The sequence below is a fragment of the Emydura macquarii genome, unplaced genomic scaffold, assembly GCF_026122565.2.
Source record: "Emydura macquarii macquarii isolate MOO-44397 ecotype Brisbane River unplaced genomic scaffold, CSIRO-AGI_Emac_v2 contig_306, whole genome shotgun sequence".
Lineage (NCBI taxonomy): Eukaryota > Metazoa > Chordata > Testudines > Chelidae > Emydura > Emydura macquarii.
This window is the reverse complement of record NW_027130443.1, coordinates 766,756-787,342: the sequence shown is the minus strand read 5'-3', so window position 1 is coordinate 787,342 and position 20,587 is coordinate 766,756. Positions and strand designations below refer to the sequence as shown.

Here is a 20,587-nt window from a genome sequence, read left to right as displayed (position 1 = left end):
GGGGCTTAAGCTACTACTGTGCTGGAGAGTCTCCCTCATTTGGGATATGTGGAAGAAGCAATTAAGTTCCTCTATGGAGCGAGGGAGTTGACACAAGAGAAGCCACCGGCCAAGGCACTGACTTCATATGCAAAGCTGGTCAGAAGCTGAGCTTTGTGGGTCTAGGGTTTTGGTGTGAGGCCGATTACAAAGGCCGGAGGTGTGCTTGTGTGTGCATCAGAAGCTGGAAAGTCAGCAGAGAACCAGGAAAGACAGCAAGAGAAGCCCTCAGAGAAAGCTAAGCAACAGAGAGCTTTTTGGGCAGTGGCCTGGCTGGAAAAAGGCTTGGAACTGTGGGCAATGAAAATGACCTCCTGCTGTTTGATTCCTCCTGGGATCAAGAAAAGAGGACTCTGCACATTCTTTGTAAATACACAGGATTGAACCTCCTCAGTTTCTCCCCCAATGGATACAACCCACATCGCCCCAAATATCAGCTACACCACTTCAGCTATAAGAGGTAACAAGACATTGCAGGTCCTTTGTCTTTGCTTTCTGGGTTTGGAGCCTTTTCGGAGCACTCCATTTCCCCCTTTTCAAGCTTTTCTCTATAACTAGGAGGGCTAAAAATTGCCTTTATTTTTAAACTAGGGAGTAAAGCTGGGCACAGGCTTCCTTGCTTCAGTGGAGTACCCGAAGTGGCCACTGGGTGTCACTCAGTCCCCCCTGCCCCCTCTCCCCCTGCACTCCCCACACTTCAGGGCCCTGAGAAATTGCCAAGGAGGGAGTTGGGTCTAGTGCCAAGGAGGGAGTTGGGTCTGGTGGTCCACAGAAAAGAAAAGTAATAACATCCTCACCAAGGAAACATACAGTTTCAAAGAAAACTAGTAGCACGTGGTGGTCTGCGAAATGTCTGGAGGTTGAAAAAGGGTCCGCACACTCGAGAAGGTTGGGATCTGCTGGTCTAGTGGTTAGAACTGGGAGCCAGGACTCCTGGGTTCTCTGCCCAGCTTGGGGAGGAGAGAGGAGGGGGGGCTAGTGGTTAGAGCAAGAGGGGCTGGCAGCCAGGACGCCTGGGTTCTTCCCTGGCTCTGGGAGGAGAGCGGGGGCTAGTGGTTAGAGCAGAGGGGTCTGGGAGCTGGGACTCCTGGGTTCTGTCCCCCAGCTATGGGAGGGGATGGGGTCTAGTACTATGATTCCCAAATTTATTACCCCACACCCTACTTTTTACCCTGTCCACATCCCTCCATGCGCCCCCTCGCCCCCGGGGCTGGGAGAGGGGCCACGGTCAAGGGGTTGCAGTCAGGACTGGGGGCCAGGCGCTGAGGTGCCACAACCAGGGGACACGGAGCCGGGTGCCACATGTGGGGGCTGGGTGTGAAGCCTGTGGCTGAACCAGGGCCCGGCCCAGAACAGAACTCGGGGCAGGGTGGAGCTGGGTGGCTCGCTCCCTCCCTCCCCCCATGGGGGCTGGCCCAGCCATGCCCTCATGAAGGTTCCTCCACGCCCCCCTCGGCGTGCGCATCCCACAGCTTGGGGGACGTCTGGCCTGGTGGCTTAGAGCAGCAGGGAGGGGCTGCCCCAGGCCCAGATCCCAGGTCCATCCAACAGATGGGGGGGATCTAATCTTTAAGAGCTGGAGAACGGCCCAGATCAGCAGCCCCCTGATGCCCCCCTGCGCACCCCAAGAGCAGGGGCCACAGCAGGGAGAGACCCCCCCCCACACACAGCGTCCCATGGGAACGTGGGTACAGGGGTGGCAGACAGAGCGGCAGGAACGGGAGGGAGGGGAGGGAAGGGGCAGAGGCTGGAGTTCTCCAGCTCTTGGTTGGGGACTAAGGGGGATCTGGGGGGGGGGTGGGGTGCAGTGTCCCCCTTGTGTTGCATGACCCGGGTGGGGAGTTACGGAGGGGAGCTGGGCAACCCTAAGAGCTCCCTGCCCGCAGAGGTTCCTCCCCCACCGGGTCCCCTCCCCCGGCGGGGCTGGGCTCCGTGTCTCCACCTGGCTCCCGTGCGCCCTGGGACACCTCCCGTAGGCGGGGCCGGGGCCGGGCTGGGCTGGGCTCGGCGCTGGCTCCTCTCTCCTCCCCCAGGGCAGGGCTGGCCGGTGTCTCCTCCTTGCGCTCGCCCCGGGGCCGGGGCTCTTGTCGACTGGTCGCAAGGCGCTCGGAGCCCGCCGCTCTCCTTCCTCTGGACCGGACCGGGCGGAGCCCGAACCTCGGGGCTGGTTCCCTGCCTCCGTCCAGGATGACGGTGAAAGTGGACTTCGAGGAGTGTCTCAAGGACTCTCCCCGGTTCAGGTGGGTCTCGCAGCGCCGAAGCCGGTTTGGTCCCGGTCCCCGCCACCTATTGGACCCAACCCCGCGTCTCTCCCTGTGCCTCTGGCCTTGGCGCCGGCCGGTCCGGGGGCCGCTAGGATGTGGGGGGCTGGTGGCATCTCCCCGGCTCTGGGGGAGGGGCTGGGGTGGGGTTCCCCTGGCCCTCTGTGGGGTGTAGCAAATTGGGGGGGCCCTCCAGCGTTGTATGTTTGGGGGGCAGGCTGAGCTGTTGAACCCCCTCAGCCAGACAGCGCCCCAACTTGTTCTCTTCCTGTGTGAGGGGACTCGGGGGGGGGTCTGGGGAACAGGGGGGTCGTTGGGCTTGTGGGATGGGGGGGAGGTAACGGTAAATAGGGGGCAGGGAGACCCATCTGCCCTGGGGTGAAACTGGGGAGATCCCCCCTGTATAGGGAGAGACCTGGGGAGCTGGGACCTCTCAGCTGCTATAGGCCTCACCTCCTGCCCCCCCTCCAGTTTCCTGCCCCCCATCACCCATCCTTCACCCCACCCCCATGTCCCTCCCTTCTGCCCTACCCTGGGCCCTCCCTGCCCCCTTTGCCCCCCCCACATATACCCTGCACCCCCACCCCAGCCAACTTCCTGCCTGTGTCACATTTGTGAGCCCACACGTGGCGTGAGCACCTCGCCAGGCTCCCCCGAAGCGGGGGGAGGGGGCAGGAAGCGACCAGGGTGCAAGGTGCTGCGCAAGTCGCAGCACCGGAAACCGCAGCTGGGGACGCTGCGCAATGGGGTGGGGGGGGGGGGGGGGGGACGGCTCCCCCCCCCAGGGATCGGGGGACAGGGACAGACCCACACGCGGCTGCCCCCCAGGCGTCTCCCTCTGCGGAACACCTCCCCGGTGCGCTGTCTGCAGCGGGGATGCGGGGGCGGCCCTCCAGCCAGGTCCTCCCCCCAGCCTCCTGGGGGTCAGGGCCGGCCTCGCACCCCACAGACCTGGCCTGGTGGAAGCCCCCCCCCCCCAGTGCAGACGAACCGGGGCAGCCGGGTTTCTAGCCCACACCGCTGCATCCACACTGAGCGCTTTGCTGCAGGACCAGAAGGGCCACACCCCGGGCCCGGGCTCTGGGGGATGGGGCGCATGTTACACACACACAGCTCTGTGTCCCTGCGGGGGGATCTCTCGCTCACACTCACACACCTGTGTCCCCCTGGGGGTTTCTCAGGCAGACAGACACACTTGTGTCCCCCTTGGTGTGCGCGTCTGTCACACACCCCTTCCTGTGTCCTCACACTCACTCACCCTTTTGTCCCCTTGGGTGTGTGTCTGTCTGTCTCATTTGTGTCCCTCCTCGGTGGGGTGTGTGTGTCTTTGTCGCTGTCTCACACATACACACCTGCGTCCCTCTTGGGTGTGTGTGTCTCTCACTCTCTCTCTCACACACCCCCAAAGTCCCCCCCCAACAGACACACCTGTGTCCCTCACACCCCGATCCGTGGTCTCCTGTGCATTTCTTACCCCCTCCCGATGTAGGTCCCCCCTCTGCTCCCAGCCAGCCCCACACGATACCGGGGCAAACAGGGTGTCTGGTGTTAGAGGGACCCTCCCCCCAAGATCATACCCCAAGTGGGGTGTTGGGGGGGCTGGACGATCTCTCCAATGATCCCTCCTGCACTGGATGCGGGAGGGGCTGGTTCTGCCCCCTCCCCCCAAATCTGCGGCCATGTCCCTTCCCTCCCCGTTTTGGGGGGAATCAAGCAGGAGGTGTCAGGTTCCCAGTGCATGCTGGGATGGCACCCCTGAACCAGCCGGACCCACGCCGTGGGGCCGGATGAGGGTCAGCGCCCCTGCCCCATTTCCCGGGCCCCCGCCCAGAAAGCGCGTCTCCCATGATCCTCTCTGCTCACGTCACGCGGGCGGTTTTGTGGGGTTTGTTTTTTCCATTTCCAAACCACCCCCCCAGCCCATGCTGTCACGGTAACCGGTGTGGGGGGGCGTTGCCAGGCGACAGGGGGCGGGGGGGCAGGAAGCGGTTGTGGGGCTGATGGAGAGAGCAGGGTAGGCCGGAAAGAGGCGACCGCAAGGGAGAGCAAGAGGTGGTGGCTGGGGGGTGGGGGGAAATCGGCTGCACCCAGCCCCCCCCCAAAAATGCTGCCCTTTCCCCAGCCCCCGTTGACCCCCCAGAAGTCCCCTCCTCTGCCCCAATGAGCCCTGACTCCACCTCCCATTCTCTGCCCCCCAGAATCCTCTCCCCCGCCCCATTGAGCCCTGACCACCCTCCTACCAGAGGCCCCTCCCATCCCCTGCCCCCCAATATCTCCCCAGGAGTCTCCTCCCCCACTCCCCATCCATCCCCCGTTTCCTAATGAGCCTGGATGTCTCCCTGCCCTGTGTTTTGGGGGCCCCCCATGGCCCCTGAACTGCCCCCCAGCAGTTGACCCCCCCAAGTGCTCCCCCCACCAGCTCCCCCCCAGTTGCTAACCCCTCTCCCTGCCCCCCCAGACCCTCCCTATCTGCCCCCTCTCCCCTGCTGCTGCCCCTTGCCCCCAGGCACCTCCTCCAGCCATCCCCGGAAGACCCTACCATAACAAAGCAGCCCCCCCTCACATGCCATGGGAGGGGGGGGCTGTTGGCAATGCCCCCCCCGGATCCTCTTTAACCCCCTGCCACCCCCCAGGGCTGCCATCGAAGGGGTAGAATGTGACGTCTCAGAGCTGGAGACCCGGCTGGAGAAGGTGAGGTGGCGGGGAGGGTGGGGGGACGGGACCCAGGCGTCCTGGCTACATCCAGCTATCTCGGGAGGGGGAATAGGGGGCTGGTTCCGGAGGGGTCCATTTCTGGGAGTGGGGGGCTGGTTCCCGAGGGGTTGAATGAAGGGGTGGGGATGGAGCGTTGATTCTGGGGGGGTAGGGGGAGCTGGATCAGAGGTGGGGGGACATTGCTTTTGGGGGAGCTGGATAAGGGTTCTGGAGTGTTGGATGGGGGGGACCGGCGCTGGTTGGGGGGAGGGCACCCGCCTGCGCTCGGCACGTGGTGGGGGCGGGTACAGGGGATGGGCTGGATCAAGGGGCGGGGTGGGGCTGGTCTGGGGGGGCTGGATGCGGGAGGGCACCAAAGGGAAGAGGTACCAGGGGGGCGGGTTGGGGGGGCTGGATCGGGGGTGGTGGGGGGGCTGGCTGGAGGGCAGGGGGCTGGCTCTGGGGGTGAGGGCCCCATCTACCCTCAGTGTGGGGTGGAGGCCTGAGGGGTCCCTGGCCAGGTGGGGCTGACCCCGTTCCCAACCCCCCTCAACTTCTCCTCGGCAGCTGCTGAAGCTGTGTGCCGCCATGCTGGACGCGGGACGCCAATACTGCGCCACCAGCAAGGCCTTCGTCGGCGGGGTGCGCGACCTCTCCCAGCACGCCCAGGGCGACGCCATGATGAGCGTGAGTCTTGCCGAGCCGGCCGGGCCGTGGGTCTGATCTGGGGCTGAAGGGGCCCCTGGGTCTGATCTGGGACTGAGGAGGACCCGTGGGTCTGAGCCAGGGCTGGGGGAGCCAGTGGGTCTGATCTCGGCGGGGATCAGAGGGAATCCGGGGCTGGAGGGGCCCCACGATCAGTGGGGCCGTCTATAGGAGCCGGCTCAGCTGGTCCGTCAGCTCCGCCCGTGGGACTGGCTGGGCCGGCTCCTGACCCAGGTATGGCACCAAGCCCCAGGCGGGGTGGGGTGGGGGGGCTCATCCCGCCCCCCCGCAGTCAGAGCTGGCCAGTGCGCCTTGGGGCCAGGGAATCCCCTTGAGTGATGAGCAGTACAGGGGCTTTGACACACAGTGGCTGGGGGCGGGCCCTTGCCAGTCCCTAATGCACCGTCTCCCCCTCGCTCTGCCCCCCAGGAGTGCCTGGAAAAATTCTCCAACAGCCTGAACCAAATGATTGAAAACCAAGTGGTGAGAGACGCACCCCCCCGCTGCCTCCCCCTGATGCCTTCTCACCCAGCCCCCCACTTCTGCCCGCTTTGGGTCCTGCCCCCCAAAACCTCTGACTCCCCCTTTTTCCCCCCCACTTCCACCACCTCTCCCCTGCCCTTCTGGGGACCCCATTCCCCAATGCACCCCGTGGCACTCTTCACTGATTTGAGGGTGTGGGGGTGACCCCGAATAGCTGCTGTCATCTTGCTCTCCCAGGGCCCCCCAACAATCGCAGGCCCCTCCTCCTCCTGGGAGTTCCCCCAATCTCTGACCCCCTCTCTCCTCGGGCCCCCCAATCTTTGACTGCTGGACCCACCAAGCCAGGGGCCCCCCAATCTGATCCATTGCCCTGGGGGTCCCCCCAATCTCTGACCCCCCGCTTTCCTGGCTTGTCGCAGGAGTTCTTGGACAGCACCCAGCAATCCTCCAGGCACCACATCCACAGCCTGGTGAAAGAGTGAGTTTGGGGGGGATAGGCGGGCGGAGGGGCGGCATCCCAAGGGTATCACGGGGGTCAGTTTTGGGGCCAGGGGGGCCGGATTTGGGGGCTGGTTTGGGAGGGCTGGGGGGCCAGTTTTGGGGGGCAGTTTTGGGGGGGCCAGGGACCAGTTTTGGGGTCCTCCCTGACCCCCCGCCGCGGCAGGGACATGAAGCGGTTCAAGGAGGTGCGGAAGGAGTTCGAGCGAGGCAGTGAGGGGCTGTCCAGCGCCTTGCACCACAACGCCGAGGTGCCGCGCCGGAAGCAGCACGAGTGCGAGGAGGCCTCCCTGGCCCTGCAGGCTGCCCGCCACAGCGCCCGGGCCCGGGCCCTGGACTACGTGCTGCAGGTGGGCGCGGGGGGGCGCCTGGGGGGTATCTGGGGGGCAGGGAGGCAGAGCTGCCTATGGTGGGGGGGCCCTGGGAAGATCTGGGGGCAGGGAAGGTGGGGTGTGCCAGGGTGGGGAGAGACCTGGGGGGCAGAGATGGCAAGGGGAGTAGGGAGGAGTTGGGGGGGCTTTATGGGGGGTGGCTCAAGGGCACCCTAGGCCAGGGGGGCAGGGGTGGGGTGTGGGGGGGCTGGGACCAGGGGCTGGAGCCCGGCTGGGGTGCGGCTGGGAGGGGAGAGTTGGGGGGGGGGGGATTCCTGTGGGGGGGGAGCCAGGTCCCTTCCTCTTTCCAGAATCAACCCATTGATCCTCCGCCCCCCAGATCAACGTGATCCAGTCCAAGAAGAAGTTTGAGATCCTGCAGTTTGTGAGTCGCTGTGGGGCAGGCGGGGGGCAGGAGGGGCGCCCATGGGGACTCTGTGTGTGTAGGGGGGACGGGTGGCCCATCGAGGGGGGCTCCACGGCGCGTAGGGGTGCCGGGGTGGGGGGACAGCGCGTAAGGGGCAGGACGGGAGGCGGTGAGGGAGGGGGCGGCAGGCTGTGACACCCCCCCATTCTGCCCCCCCAGATGCTGACGCTGATGGATGCCCAGGCCAGCTGCCTGGAGCAGGGGCACCGGGTGGCCCAGGACCTGGAGAGATACCGCAGGGAGCTGGGCGACCAGGTGGGTGCTGCAGGCGGAGGGTGGGGGGCTCCGGAGGTGGGGGGGGGGCAGGGAGATGGAGCCGTGGGGGGGTGTGGCGATTTCCTCTGTGGTGCTCACATCCTGGCTCCTCTGCTCGGAGAAGATGCCGGCGTCCCGGGGAGCCTGTGCCCCCCCCCCCCAGCCTCTGAGCCCAGCTATGCCGGGTGAGTGCAGGACGCCTGGGTTCTGTGCCCGGCTTGGGGAGGGCAGGGGGGGCTAGTGGTTAGAGCAGGGGGGTTGGGAGCCAGGACTCCTGGGTTCTCTCCCCAGCTCTGGGCGGGAGGCTAGTGGTTAGCATCTGTGGGGAGCAGATGCCGAGCTGGGGGGGCGTTGGGGGGAGGTCAGAGGCTGCATGATGGGAGTGTAGTGCGGGGTGATGGGGATCGGACACCCCTGGGGGGGTCTGGCAGCTGTGGGGGGAGGGGTTCACATGGATGATTCCCCCCCCCCCCCATATACTACAGCAGTTGCCAAGTTCGAATCCCGCTCGGCCGTTTACTGTTTTCACTCCAGGCTTCCTGCTCAGTGATCTCTGACCCCCCCCCGGCTTTGGGGGGGTTCCTGCTGGGGGGAGGGGGATGTGGGGGCGACTGGCTGGAACTTTCTACCTGATGTGAAGGAGGGGCGTGGGGTGGGAAAATCGATGGTGTTCAGACGCCCGGCGCAGATGCTGGGGAGAGAACACAGGAGTCCTGGCTCCCAGCCCCCCTTGCTCTCACCACTAGCCCCCACTCCCCTCCCAGAGCCGGAGAGAGAACCCCCTGTGGGCGTGGCCCGGGGTCTCTGGGGAAACTCACCCGCCCTCCTTTGCCCCCCCAGCTGCAGCAGCTGGTGCTGGAGTCGGCACGGGAGAAACGGGACATGGAGCAGAGACACGCCATGATCAAACAGAAGGTGAGGGGTGGGGGGCGAGGAAGAGGCTATGGGGGGGCACCTGGGGACAAGTGTGTGGGGAGGGGGGTCTCAGGTGGGCGGGTGTAGGAGGGGCCTGCTGTGGGGAGTGGTGGGCGGAGCCTATGGTCAGGGGGCGTGGCTAGGGTACAGAGGGGCGTGGCTTGGGGAACTGGGCCAGGGTGGGGCAAGGGTATTGGGGGGCGGTGCATGGGGAGAAGGGGTGTGGGGCGGAGCTGGGTGCTGCGGGTCAGGGTGGGGAGCACTGGAGTGGCGGGGCCAAGGTCTGGGGTGGGTGGAGGGACGGAGCCAGGGTAGGGGGCGGAGCCATGGGGCTGGGGGGCTGGGGGTCACGGCTGGGGGAGACACCAGGTCCTGGGATAGGTGGGAGAGAACAGGGCTGGGTGGAGGGACGCGGGGGGGGGGCGCTGTGTTCGTAGCTGAGCAGTGGGGCTGTGCCGCCCACCGGGGGGCGGGTTGTGCCCCCTAGTGACAGCCGTGCCCTCCCAGGACCTGTCCCAGGACGAGGGGGTGCTGGAGGGGCGCGGGGAGGCGCCGGACGGGGTGGTGATGGAGGGCTACCTCTACAAACGAGCCAGCAACGCCTTCAAGACGTGGAGCAGGTTAGAGATGCCCCCTGGTGTCCCCGCCCAAGAGCCCCTGTGCCCCCCGATTTCCCCGCCCCACATCCCCCATGAGACGCGTCTCTGTGGGTCCCCGTGTCCCCCCTTCCCGCATGCAGGCTGGGGACCCACCTCCTTTCTGTTCCCCCCCACCCCGTGTCTGTCTCCCTTGTGCCGGCCCCCCAAACTGGGGGCTGGGGCCCCCCCGCACTGACAGCCCCCCCGTGTCTCTGCCAGGCGCTGGTTTTCCATCCAGAGCAATCAGCTGGTGTATCAGAAACGGGCGAAGGTGAGTGAGGCGTTGGGGGGAGCTGGGGGGATGGTGGCTGTCCGGGGGGTGCGTTGGGGGCCCCCCCACAGGAGCTGTGGGGAGAGGGGTGTTCTCAGTTCTGCTCCCCCAGGGAGGCAGGGATTTCCTCTCCGCTCCCCTCCCCTTGTGAGTTGGGGGTCGGGGTGCTATGGGGCACTGTCTCTCTCTACCCCCCCATCCAGGACGTGCTGACGGTGGTGGTGGACGACCTGCGGCTCTGCACCGCCAAGCCCTGCCCCGACCACGAGCGCCGCTTCTGCTTCGAGGTTGTGTCCCCCTCCAAGTGAGTCCTGCCCCCCAAGTTGGCATCGGGCCCCTCCCCCCAGCAGCCCCCTGCCCCCCAAGTCGGCGTCAGGCCCCCGGCAGCCCCACACGTGGATGCAACCCTCCCCGCTGCACCCCGAAGTCAGTGCGATGCTTCAACTGTGACCCCCTCCCCGTCTCCAGCTTTGTTTCTCTCTGCTCCATCCTTTGGAGCGGGGGGTCCCATCTGGTGGGGGGCAGGGGCCCTGTGGAGCCCCCCCAAAAACCTCATGTGCCTCCACCCCTAGGAGCTGCCTGCTACAGGCCGACTCGGAGAGACACCAGCAGGCCTGGCTGAGCGCCGTGCAGAGCAGCATCGCCTCCGCCTTCAGCGAGGGGCAGGCCGAGCCCCCCGGCCAGGTACGGGCCCCCCATTTCCCCCCCACACCCCACAGCCTCCGCCTTCAGCCAGGGGCGGGCCGAGTCCCCCGGCCAGGTACGGGCCCCCTATTTCCCCCCCCACAGCCTCCGCCTTCAGCCAGGGGCGGGCCGAGCCCCCCGGCCAGGTACGGGCCCCCCATAAGCCCACACCCCCACAGCTTCTGCCTTCAGCCGGGGGGGCCGAGCCCCCCAGCCAGGTACGGGCCCCCCATGAGCCCACACCCCCACAGCCTCCACCTTCAGCCGGGGGGGCCGAGCCCCCTGGCTGGGTACAATGGGGGACCCCTTATCTGGGCCGGGGGGGGAAGCTGCAGGGAAGGGGGGGGAGCGAGGGGCCCAGGTAGCCCCCTGACTCTCTGCCCCGCCCCCCCGCCAGCACCCGGAGCGCCCCGCGTCCATGTCGGCCGCCACGGTGGAGGCTTCGGGCCGGGGCGGCCGGCGGGCGGTGGACAAGCGGGTGCTGGACCAGGTGCAGCGGCTGGAGGGCAACGCGCAGTGCTGCGACTGCCGGGAGCCGGCGCCCGACTGGGCCAGCATCAACCTGGGCGTGACCCTCTGCATCGAGTGCTCCGGCATCCACCGGTACCAGCCCCCCACCCCGCGCCCCCCCTCCGGGCCTGGGCACCCTCCGCCGCCAGCCTCCCCAGCCCCGGGCATCGAGCGCGCCGGTGCCTGTGGGTGTGGGTGGGGGGGCAGCTCAGAGGGGAGCCCTCCCCCACACCCCGGCTCAACACCCCCCCCATCTCTCTTTACCGCAGGAGCCTGGGGGTCCATTTCTCCAAGGTCCGTTCCCTGACGCTGGACTCCTGGGAGCCGGAGCTCGTCAAGGTAACCGGGGGGGGGGGGGGGGGCGGAATGGGGGGGGTATGGGGGGCACAGGGAGGTGGTTTAGTGGGGGGGATTTATGGGGGGGCACGGGGAGATGGTTACTGGGGGGGATTTGCAGGGGGGACATAGGGAGGGGTTTTTACTGGGGGGGCAGGTTGGTGGGGTGTGGGATGGGGGGCAGCATCTCGATTGTAACTGGGCTGTGGGCCGTGTCCCCCCCACAGCTGATGTGTGAGCTGGGAAACAACACCCTGAATCACATCTACGAGGCCCGTGTGGAGGAGATGACAGTCAAGAGACCCCAGCCCACCTGCTCCCGGTGAGGCCCCCCCCGTTTCCCCAGCCCCCCCAGCCTGGCTACTTATGGTGAGACCCCCCCCCCGTGCACACCCCCAGAACGCCTCCCCCTCACAAGGCTGTTCCCCCAGGGCAGAGAAGGAGAGCTGGATCCGGGCCAAATACGTGGAGAAGAAATTCATCACCAAGCTGCCAGAGGCCCGGCTGAACCGGGGGGGCCGCCGGGGCCCCCCAGACCGGGACCGGCCCCCCCGACCTCCCATCAAACCCAAACCCGGCAGCATCAGCCGGGGCACAGGTACGGGAGTCGTGGCCCCGCCTCCCCCGAGGGGGGAACAGCATGGGGAAGGTGCCTGGCTGGGGCTGGGGGGTCGTGTGTCTAGATATTCATGGGGGGGCTTCTCTGGAGATCATGGGGGCTGTGACCGGGAGGGGAATGTGTGAGATGTGCAGAGGGGAGTAACCAGGGGGGTGGGGTGTGTGTAGAGGGGTGTGGTCATGGAGATGGGGCAGGTCCCTGGAGGCGTGGCATGTGGAGGGAGCGTGGCCATATGAGGGGCGTGGTATCAGAGGAGGGGCGTGGTCATGGGTGGGCTGTGTCAGAGGGGCGTGGTTGTGGGGATGGGGCGTGGCATGTGGAGGGACGTGGCAGTGGGCGTGGCCGAGGAGGAGGGGGCGTGACCAGGGGTGGGGGCGAGGCCAGATCACAGCATGGGTAGCCAGGTGGCTTTTGAGGGGCGGGGAGGGGTGCGTGTGGCTCTCCCCCCCCCCCCCCCCCCCCCCCCCCGACCGCTCCCTCCATCTCCCCACTCCCCAGAGCTGGGGGAGGCTGGCCCGCCCCCCGAAGACCTGCGCAGCCTCCACCCGGGGGCGCTGCTCTTCTGGGCAGCCGGCCAGCAGAACCTGCCCACCATGGCTGACGCCCTGGCCCACGGCGCCGACGTCAACTGGGTCAACAGCGCCGAGGAGAACCGGACCCCCCTGCTGCGGGCCGTGGCGGCGGTAGGTTGGGGTTTGGGGGGGAGTGTTAACCCCGTGTTCCCCAGCTCACACCAGCTCTCTTCCTCCCCCTCCCCCGCCACCCCACTTTTCCCAGAATTCCCTGCTGGCCTGCGAATTCCTGCTGCAGAACAGCGCCAGCGTCAACCAGGCGGACAGTGCCGGCCGGGGGCCCCTGCACCACGCCACCATCTTGGGCCACACCGGGTAGGTCAGGCCGGGCCCCCCAGGACCAGCTCCCCCCTCCCCAGCCTGCCAACTCTGCACATGGGGGAGGGGGGAACAAAAGGGGGGCTGCGGTTCCACCTCTGGCCACCAGGGGTCGCTGGTACCTTGGTGGCAGCTGCCACCCCTGGGGGTGCCTGGGCCGGGAAGCTAAGCAGGGCTGGGCCCATTCCATGCCTGGATGGGTGACCACACCACGGGTGGCTGGGTGGACGGGAGGCATCCTCTTCTCCCTATCCTCCACTATGGGGCAAATGAGGCACCTCTTGCCCCCCACCTTTCATGGTTCCGCTCTGTGATAGGCTGGCCTGCCTGTTCCTCAAGCGTGGGGCCAATCTGAACGCGGTCGACGTGGAGGGGAAGGACCCGCTCTCTATTGCCATAGACACAGCCAACGCCGACATCGTCACCCTGTGAGTCGCCCCCTGGCCGCCCCTTGTGGGGTGGGGGGGGAGAGGCTGATAGGGGGAGGGGGTGAATGAGGGAGATGGGGAGGGGCTGGATGGGGGAGGGGCATGTCTCATTTTCTGACACCCCCCCCTCTGATCCCCCTCCAGGCTGCGGCTGGCCAAGATGCGGGAGGTGGAGGTGGCGCAGGGACAGGCAGGTGAGTGTCTAGTCTGTGGGGCAGGATTGGGGGGCACCGGTGGAGCTGGTGGGGGGCTAGGTCTTGGGCTGGCAGGGGGCTGTGGGGCAGGATTGGGGGGCACTGGCAGAGCTGGGGGGGTCTAGGACTTGGTCTGGCAGTGGTTGTGGGTCACGAGTGAGGGGCATTGGCAGAGCTTCGGAGGGGGGCCAAGGCTGGGCTAGCAGGGGGCTGTGGGGCAGGATCGGGAGGCTCCTCACCCCATGGCTCCCCCCTTACTCCCCCCAGGCGACGAGACGTACCTCGACATCTTCCGGGACTTCTCCCTCATGGCGTCCGACAACCCCGAGAAGCTGACCCGCCGCGACCTGAAACTCACCACCCTGTAGCCCTCCCCCACCGGGCGGGGGGGCGCCGCTGAGCCACCATCGCCTTGTGGGGGGGGGAGAACCCTCACCCCATCTCCTGGCTCCGCCCCCTTCCCCGGCTGGGCGGGGCAGCAGGGACTCATGGCCTTACCCTGGGACATCAGCTGGACACCCTCTCCCAGGCAGCCTTGTTAATTACCCCCCCCCCAATTCTTCTGCTGCTTTGATGTGACTCTTGGGCGGGGGGGGATGTGGGGCAGGGGCTGATCTCCTGTCGCCCCCTCTCCTGCCCCCCAGATTCCCTCCTATTATAGGTCAGGGGCCAATTTCCTGCCCCCCCCATCCCCTTTCATTACACAGCAGATGCTGATCTGCCCCCCACTTACGGGGCAGGAGCTGATTCCACCTCCCTACCCATCCTTCTATTTATTATTTCTATGAGATCATCCTCCCGGTTCATTGATTTAAACCCCCCCTGCCCCATGTATTTTGTGGGCCCCCCCACCCCTGGTTGAGGCATCCTTCTGGGTGTGGGGCTGCTGACTTTGAGTTCAGGGGAAAGGGACGTGGGTCCAATGCTGGCATGCAATAAACAGGACGGTATTGGAACGTGAGCACCTGCCTCCACCTCTGGGGCCAGCTGGTTATCCAGGGAATTCCTCGCCTGGCGCCGAGATGCGGCCACCTCTGGGGCGGAGAAGCCATTTAGCCTGAACTCCCTTAGCCCCAGCAGTGCATCTCCCCATGAGATGGCGGCGTTGTCCGTGCATCCCTGCACCCCAGCGTCCTGCCACTAGAGGGGAGCTCTGAGTTGGGCCCTGGGCCTGGGGGTTGTGCAACACCCCCCCCTTCACTGGTGTCTTCAGGCGGGCGCGGCCAAGAGCTTGGATCCAGGGGTACAGGGAAGCCCCTCTGGCTGCAAATCCAGGAGGGCTGGTGAATGTCACCTGGGCCCTGCCACATGCCTCTTGAACCCGCCCATTGTCCCCCCGTCTTTGGTACTAGAGTCCAGGAGGCTGGCTCCCAGTCCCCCCTGCTCTAACCACTAACCCCCACTCCCCTGCTCTAACCACTAGCCCCCACTCCCCTCCCAGAGCCGGGAGAGAACCCAGGAGTCCTGGCTCCCAGCCCCCCCTGCTCTAACCATTAGACGTCCGTCCGTCCGTCCGTCCGTCCCCCTCCCCTCCCCCCCCCAGAGCTGCGGATAAAACCCAGGCGTCCTGGCTCCCTCCCTCGCCCTGCTCCTCTCTCTACTTGGGAAGCTAAGCAGCTGCAAGCTATTTCCCCCCAGCCCTCTGATCAATTTTTGTGACTCGTCTCTGCTCCACACCCCCGTCTCAGCCGCCTCTTAAAACAGGTGCCCCCCCGAAGCTGGTCACGGGATTCCTGTTGCCAGAGCCTGTTGTCTCTCTGCGACTCCAGGGTCAGCCAAGTGTCCGGCTCCGGGGGTGAATCTGGGGCCTATGCTAACGCTGAGAGCATAATTTTCTGGCAGGCTGCCCGTGCTGTGTTTTTCAGTAGGGCCTACACAAAGTTCAAGGAGTACAGCAGGTGGAGCAGCTGCCCTGAGGTGTAAATCTGGAGTGTAATTCAGAAGCGGCCACCTCTGGGGTGAGGCAGTGCTGGGTCTCTGTATCACCAGCCGCCCTGCCCCAGAGGTGGCCGCATCTCAGCTCCGGGTGATGGGACCATCTCTAAATCCTCCCTGAATGCGGTCCTACGGAGCTGAGGTCCTTTGTCTCCCCAGCTGCGTCCAGTTCTGGGGGCCATGCGCCAGGAAGGCTCGTTGGACAAGAGCTGCAGGTGCAAACCAAGCGCTGGGAAGTCCAAGCGGCAGGAGACTGCATCCGTTGAGCTGCCCCGGGAGCCGGTGACGGGTGGGGGGGACCTCAAGCCCGATCGCCTCGGGAGGGGAACTGGGGGGCTGGATCTGGTGAAGGCAGCGACATTCAGCCTTGAAACTAGAGGGCTGCAGCCTTTTGTGGCTTCTGCCAGCTAAGCCCGGTTCACTCATGGGGGCTTCTCCCTCCCAGCCCCCCCAATGCGGGGTTCCCTTGAATCCCACTTCCCCGTGTCTAGGAGGGCTTTATGCACAGCACCCTTCCCCTTTCCCCACCTTTTTGGGGAGCCCCCACCCCAGTTATTTATCTTCTTTCTGCCTGGGAGATCAGCTGTCCAGGGCGTGCAACTCCAGAGGGAGGCACTAGGAGTGTTGTGCTGGAAGGCATTACATTTCCGCCTTAACCGCCTGTTTGATCTAGAGACCCTCCGTATATCATCCACCCCCCCCCCTGGTTTTCCAATCTCCCTCTAAATCAACAGTTCCCTTGAACGTTCCCTGAAAGTGCGGCACCGATTGGCCGGGGCATTCGAGCGTTACACGCAGACAAAGGGAGGGACGCAGTCGAGGGGAGGACGCGCCCTTCATTAGCTTGGCCAATCAAGTGCAGATTTTTCACAGTGAGGTTGATTTACCATGGGGGACAATTTCCCCTAGATTGGGGGGGGGGGGTCTTCTCCATTGCATGTGTCCTTTTAAATCGAGGCCGGACCGATGTCTTGCCGCTGGCTCGACCCCCAGGCCTGGGCTGAAGGCAGGAATGGCTGGAGGTGACTGCTAGAGTCCTTTCTAGCCTGAAAGCTCCAGGACTCTCTAGACACCAGTTTGCAAAGAGGAGTGAATCTGGACTGGGCAGCGCCCGTGTTTCTGTTTGCTTTGAGAACACTTAGCCAGCAGCGGAACCCTCCGTCACGTTGTCATGGCCTTGCATGTCACAAGGGAAACGCGATCGCACCGATCCACCCAGCATCCCATCTCTTATGCATCCTCCAACTGTCGCACAGTGGGTGAGCAAAGGAGCAGACTATGTTCCGTGCTCTGACCCCTCTGTGTCACAGCTTCTGAGCTGCCTTGCTGGGATGAACCTCCACAGGAGCTAAAGTCTCAGGGGTCTTCTGAGGTCTCTTCCCCCGCTTCCGAGTCCCGGGAACAGGAAAAATAATTTGGCAGAGTAAAAAGGAGCAAACTTCCAGCAAGCAGGAAAGCCCCTGCTACAATGAAAGAGGCCGTGTAGTCCCCAGTCATGTCCCGCAGCCAACCTAGAATGGACAACGCTTGGGGTTATCTAGAACATACTGCATGTGTCACCTAGAACCCAGAGCATCTAATTATTTAGCCATCCTAGACCATAACACAAGGAATTGTATCTAGAATGCACTACGTTACCTCGACCCCATAATATTAAATACTCTAGACCTTCTCAAACATATGCAGCTTTGAGTTATCTTGAGTGTACAATATGTATTACCCAGAATGCCTCATTGTCTGGACATGGGTTATCTAGAAAGCACTGTCTGTGTCACCTAAAACGCAGAACAGCTTGCTGTCTAGACAACCCAGATGGTACAAAGTGATGGTTTACTTAGAAAGCACTGAAAGGCTATCTAGCACCCCTCAGCCTTGTGGTTTAGACAACCTAGAACATTCCTGCTTGATGTTATCACTGGAGTATGCAGAACACAGTCCTGGATGATCTCAAACACATTTTCCGTGATACTTAGAACCCACCATACCATATGCTGTATGTAGCCTGCTGTTGCCTTATACTTAGATGGTAAGGGCTTTGGGGCAAGGACCATCTTTTGATTCTGTACTGCACAATTGGGTCGCAGTCCATGACAAGGGCTCCTACGTCTGCAGTAATTTAAACAATCCCTAATAATGTTCTAGGGACCTGGCCTACATCAGGCACTACGTGAGTTCAGGCTCGATAGGCCCACACAGGTTTATGGACTACCTAGAACCCATTGTTAGAGATACCCAGAACCCAGAATGCCACTGTTTAACTCCCAGTATTGGAGTCTTCTTTAGACCACATTACTAGGGCTATTTAGAAAGTGGAGTTTTTGGGTGACCTAGAACGTGTTGTTCAACTAGACCGCAGGTATTCTGAGTTCCAGTGCAGGACTCTATCCGCTTACCATTGCCTTGTTCTTGGGGAAGGTTTAATTCTGAGAGTCTTGGTTGCCTTCCTTCTTGTTTTCCTGTCCCTCTACCCCCCAGCTCTCTGTGAAGCTACATCATTGCATTCATAGAAGAAAGGCTTAGAACTCCTGGGATGAGGTTTCCACCCCACACAAGGCTGGCAGAGGTGACGCTGGTCAAGTGGGCCCATTAACTGTTTGGGACTTTACAGGGTGGTCCACAGGTACTCTCTGGGAGGAGGGAATTGGAACACAGAGAGAGGGCGGGAAGCCAGGAAGGTAGGATAGTGACTGGTGGGCCTGTGGGCCGGCTTAGAGGTCAGGGTTCCCCTACCAGCCTCTGGGGATGTGACATAGATGAGGCAAAGGAGAGGGGACCAGCTGGGACAATTTGTCAGGAGGGACGTTAGGACCCCGGAAGAGGGAAACGCAGCTAGTGACTTGGCCGGCGGGCCAAGCCACAGAGTGGAGGCTGCAACGCACGGAACAAGAAAGGAACCACAATGCGAGGAGTACAGCGAGGAGGGAGAGACCCTTGGGGTATTGCAGAGGGGAAAGGCAAGCCGCAAAGCACTGGGCCCAGGACCCAGAGTGTGTGTGCGGGGGGGAACCACGTAACCCTCAGGAGGGGTTTTTGGGCAGGGTGCTGTCTGGAGGCAGGCAGGGAATTGCGAGCAAATGACCTTTGCCTGCTACTTTTGTAAATAAAGAGCACCCGCCTCCTTCCTCAGTGTCTGCCCCTGGCGACAACGCTCCCAAACGCTGGCTTAATCCGCCTGGGTCCAAAAACTGGGAATGGGGGGAAGAGAACCTGATTCCTTACCGGACAGAGGCGCCCCCACGAGCGATCCAGCGCTCTCCAGCATTTGCATCAGCCCGATGCCTTCCATGACGTGCCCAGTGCCGACGATCTCCGCCAGGCCGGAGAACTGGAGGGGTACCAGCGCGCCGGCGAAGAAGCCGTAGCAGAGGCCAAGGCCCATGAGGACGGGGTAGCTCTGCCCCAGCGGCAGCAGGGCCAGGGAGAGGCCAGTCAGGACCGTCCAGAGGGTCAGGCTGTGGACGAGGCGGACGGCCAAGCGGTCGGCCAGCCAGCCGGCCGCCACCCGGCCGCACAGATCAGCCACGGCGGCCGAGGACATGAGGAAGGCGGCTTGGTACTCGGCGAAGCCCAGCTCCCGGGCGTGGGGCACCAGGTGGACATAGGGCACGTAGTAGCCAGCATCCACCAGCACGAAGGCAGCAGCGAACTGGAAGAAGGGTCCGTGGCAGACCAGGCACGACCAGCGGAGGGAGGAGAGGGCCGGCCACGGGGCAGCCACATGGTTTTCCAGCTCCAGGGGCCGTAGCAAGGCCCCGGCAGCCACCAGGTTGAAGGAGATGCCGGCCACCACCAGCAGGGCCCCCCGCCAGGCGTAGGTGTCCACCAGCAGCTGGAAGAGCGGGGAGAAGGCGAAGGAGGCCAGGCCGGCCCCCGAGACGGCCAGGCCGGTGGCAAAGGTCCGGCGCTTGGCGAAGTACTGGGCCACGGAAGCCACAGAAGGGGTGAAGACCAGGGCCCAGCCCAGCCCTGCGGGGCGGGAGGGGATAGGAACAGGTGACCACCTGGGAGGCCAGTGGGGGGGAGCAACGCCCCCCAGGAGATGCACCTGCCCGGCCCCAAGAGATCTCAGCTTGCAGTAGGGCTGGGGTCGTGGGGGGGGAACCTCCTCACCCACCCCACACTTGGAGTGGGAAATCCTGGCATCAGAACCAGCGATACCGGGCTGGGTGGGTCTGATCTGGGTGTGCGGGGCAGTGGGAGATACCTGGATCTGCTGGGGGGGGGGGGGTGAGGCACCGGGGGGAGCCGTTGCCCAGGGCATCTAGCCCTTTAGCATCTGGGGGTGATTCCCAAGCGAAGGGGGTCGCGATCTGGAGGGCGGCACAGACCAGCCCCCCCCAAGCAGCACATGGGTCCTGAACCACGGCTGGGGCAGAGTGGGCTGTGCGGGGGGTTCGCCTCTGCTTAGAGTCCTTGCGAGAGCCACCGTCTAGCTCAACCACCAGATACGGGCTGGATGCAGGAATAAGCAGGATGGAGGATCCCCTCTTGCACCAGCCCCGGATTCTACCCCGGAGCCCCTGCTCTCTGGGCAGCTATAGGGGAGCCCTTCGGAAATCCCATGGTGCACTGGGTTACCCAGAAGCCCTAGCTCCCAGCCTGCGGCGTGGAGGGATACTCCCAGGCGGCATGTACCTGAGAGTAGGCCGATGCTGAGGTACAGGTGGGTCAGGCTGCTGGCGAAGGACGCCAGGAGCATCCCCAGCGCCGAGAGGAAGCCGCCGGCCATCACCACGGGGCGCGCGCCGTACTGGGTGCTGAGGGCGCTGCCCACCGGACCTGCAGGGGGCGGCAGAGAGACATGGTCAGGCCCCGTTACCCTGAGATGCAGCTGATTCTGGGGGGAGGCGTGCGGGTATGTGGAGCTCAGAGCTGTTCTGGAGGATGGTGCAAGAAAGGGAGGTTGGGAGAATCCTGTACACACAGCCGCCCCACCCCAGAGGTGGCTGCATTTCTCCACCAGGAGAGGTGTCCCTGTATCACCAATTGGCCCACCCCAGAGGTGGCCACATCTCAGCTCTAGAGGACCTGCAGGGGGTGGCTGCACCTCCTCCCCCCCGGCCTCACTCACCCCCCAGCTGCAGCACGGCGATCCCGATGGAGGTCACCCAGGAGACCTGCCCCGACAGCTCTCCAAAGTACCCCACAAACTCCACGAAGAAGACGCCAAAGGAGCGGATCACCCCGAAAACCAATGCCGACTGCAGGAAGCCGGCCAGCACCACCATCCAGCCCCAGCCCCCATCTGGGGGCTCGGGCCGTGCGAGCTCCGCCATGGGACACCCCCCTCGCTGGCCCCTGGAGACAGGAGCTCAGAAGAGGAGGTGTGTGTGGGGGGGGGCAGTTGAAAGACGAAGCAGCTGAAGGGAAAGAGAAGAAAGACACGATCTTTGCTGCTGCTGGCTCGTTGGAGATCGAGCCCTCTGTTCCTGGG

The 20,587-nt window shown here is 64.3% G+C and overlaps 2 protein-coding genes across 2 annotated transcripts; one reads left to right on the top strand and one right to left on the bottom strand.

Moving 5' to 3' along the window:
* The first annotated feature begins 1,900 nt into the window (after nt 1–1,900).
* Nucleotides 1,901–14,179, top strand: ACAP1 (ArfGAP with coiled-coil, ankyrin repeat and PH domains 1). Its single transcript, XM_067555314.1, has 22 exons — nt 1,901–2,279; nt 4,934–4,991; nt 5,562–5,681; nt 6,129–6,182; nt 6,602–6,660; nt 6,847–7,030; nt 7,392–7,436; nt 7,638–7,733; nt 8,574–8,648; nt 9,156–9,268; nt 9,506–9,557; nt 9,761–9,861; nt 10,130–10,241; nt 10,639–10,844; nt 11,021–11,090; nt 11,315–11,409; nt 11,519–11,685; nt 12,205–12,389; nt 12,484–12,593; nt 12,914–13,024; nt 13,169–13,218; nt 13,486–14,179. The coding sequence occupies exons 1-22, from the start codon at nt 2,227–2,229 to the stop codon at nt 13,584–13,586; spliced, it is 2,217 nt and encodes a 738-aa protein (XP_067411415.1). The 5' UTR covers nt 1,901–2,226; the 3' UTR covers nt 13,587–14,179.
* A 1,828-nt stretch (nt 14,180–16,007) lies between these two features.
* On the bottom strand, nt 16,008–20,428 carry LOC137157956 (monocarboxylate transporter 13-like). Its single transcript, XM_067555388.1, has 4 exons — nt 20,225–20,428; nt 19,789–19,932; nt 18,373–19,119; nt 16,008–16,664 (listed from the first exon to the last, which is right to left on the bottom strand). Exons 1-4 carry the CDS (start codon nt 20,379–20,381, stop codon nt 16,510–16,512), a joined length of 1,203 nt encoding a protein of 400 aa, XP_067411489.1. The 5' UTR covers nt 20,382–20,428; the 3' UTR covers nt 16,008–16,509.
* Between the last annotated feature and the right edge of the window lie 159 nt (nt 20,429–20,587).

Bases quoted from the DNA above. Each gene is read 5' to 3' on its own strand.
- LOC137157956 (XM_067555388.1), bottom strand. From the start codon at position 20,381: ATGGTGGTGCTGGCCGGCTTCCTGCAGTCGGCATTGGTTTTCGGGGTG. The intron at 19,933-20,224 runs GTGAGTGAGGCC...CGCCCCCTGCAG, and splicing joins CGCCGTGCTGCAGCTGGGGG to GTCCGGTGGGCAGCGCCCTC. The intron at 19,120-19,788 runs GTACATGCCGCC...CCCGCCCCGCAG, and splicing joins CAGCATCGGCCTACTCTCAG to GGCTGGGCTGGGCCCTGGTC.
- ACAP1 (XM_067555314.1), top strand. From the start codon at position 2,227: ATGACGGTGAAAGTGGACTTCGAGGAGTGTCTCAAGGACTCTCCCCGG. The intron at 7,437-7,637 runs GTGAGTCGCTGT...CTGCCCCCCCAG, and splicing joins AGTTTGAGATCCTGCAGTTT to ATGCTGACGCTGATGGATGC. The intron at 8,649-9,155 runs GTGAGGGGTGGG...GTGCCCTCCCAG, and splicing joins ACGCCATGATCAAACAGAAG to GACCTGTCCCAGGACGAGGG.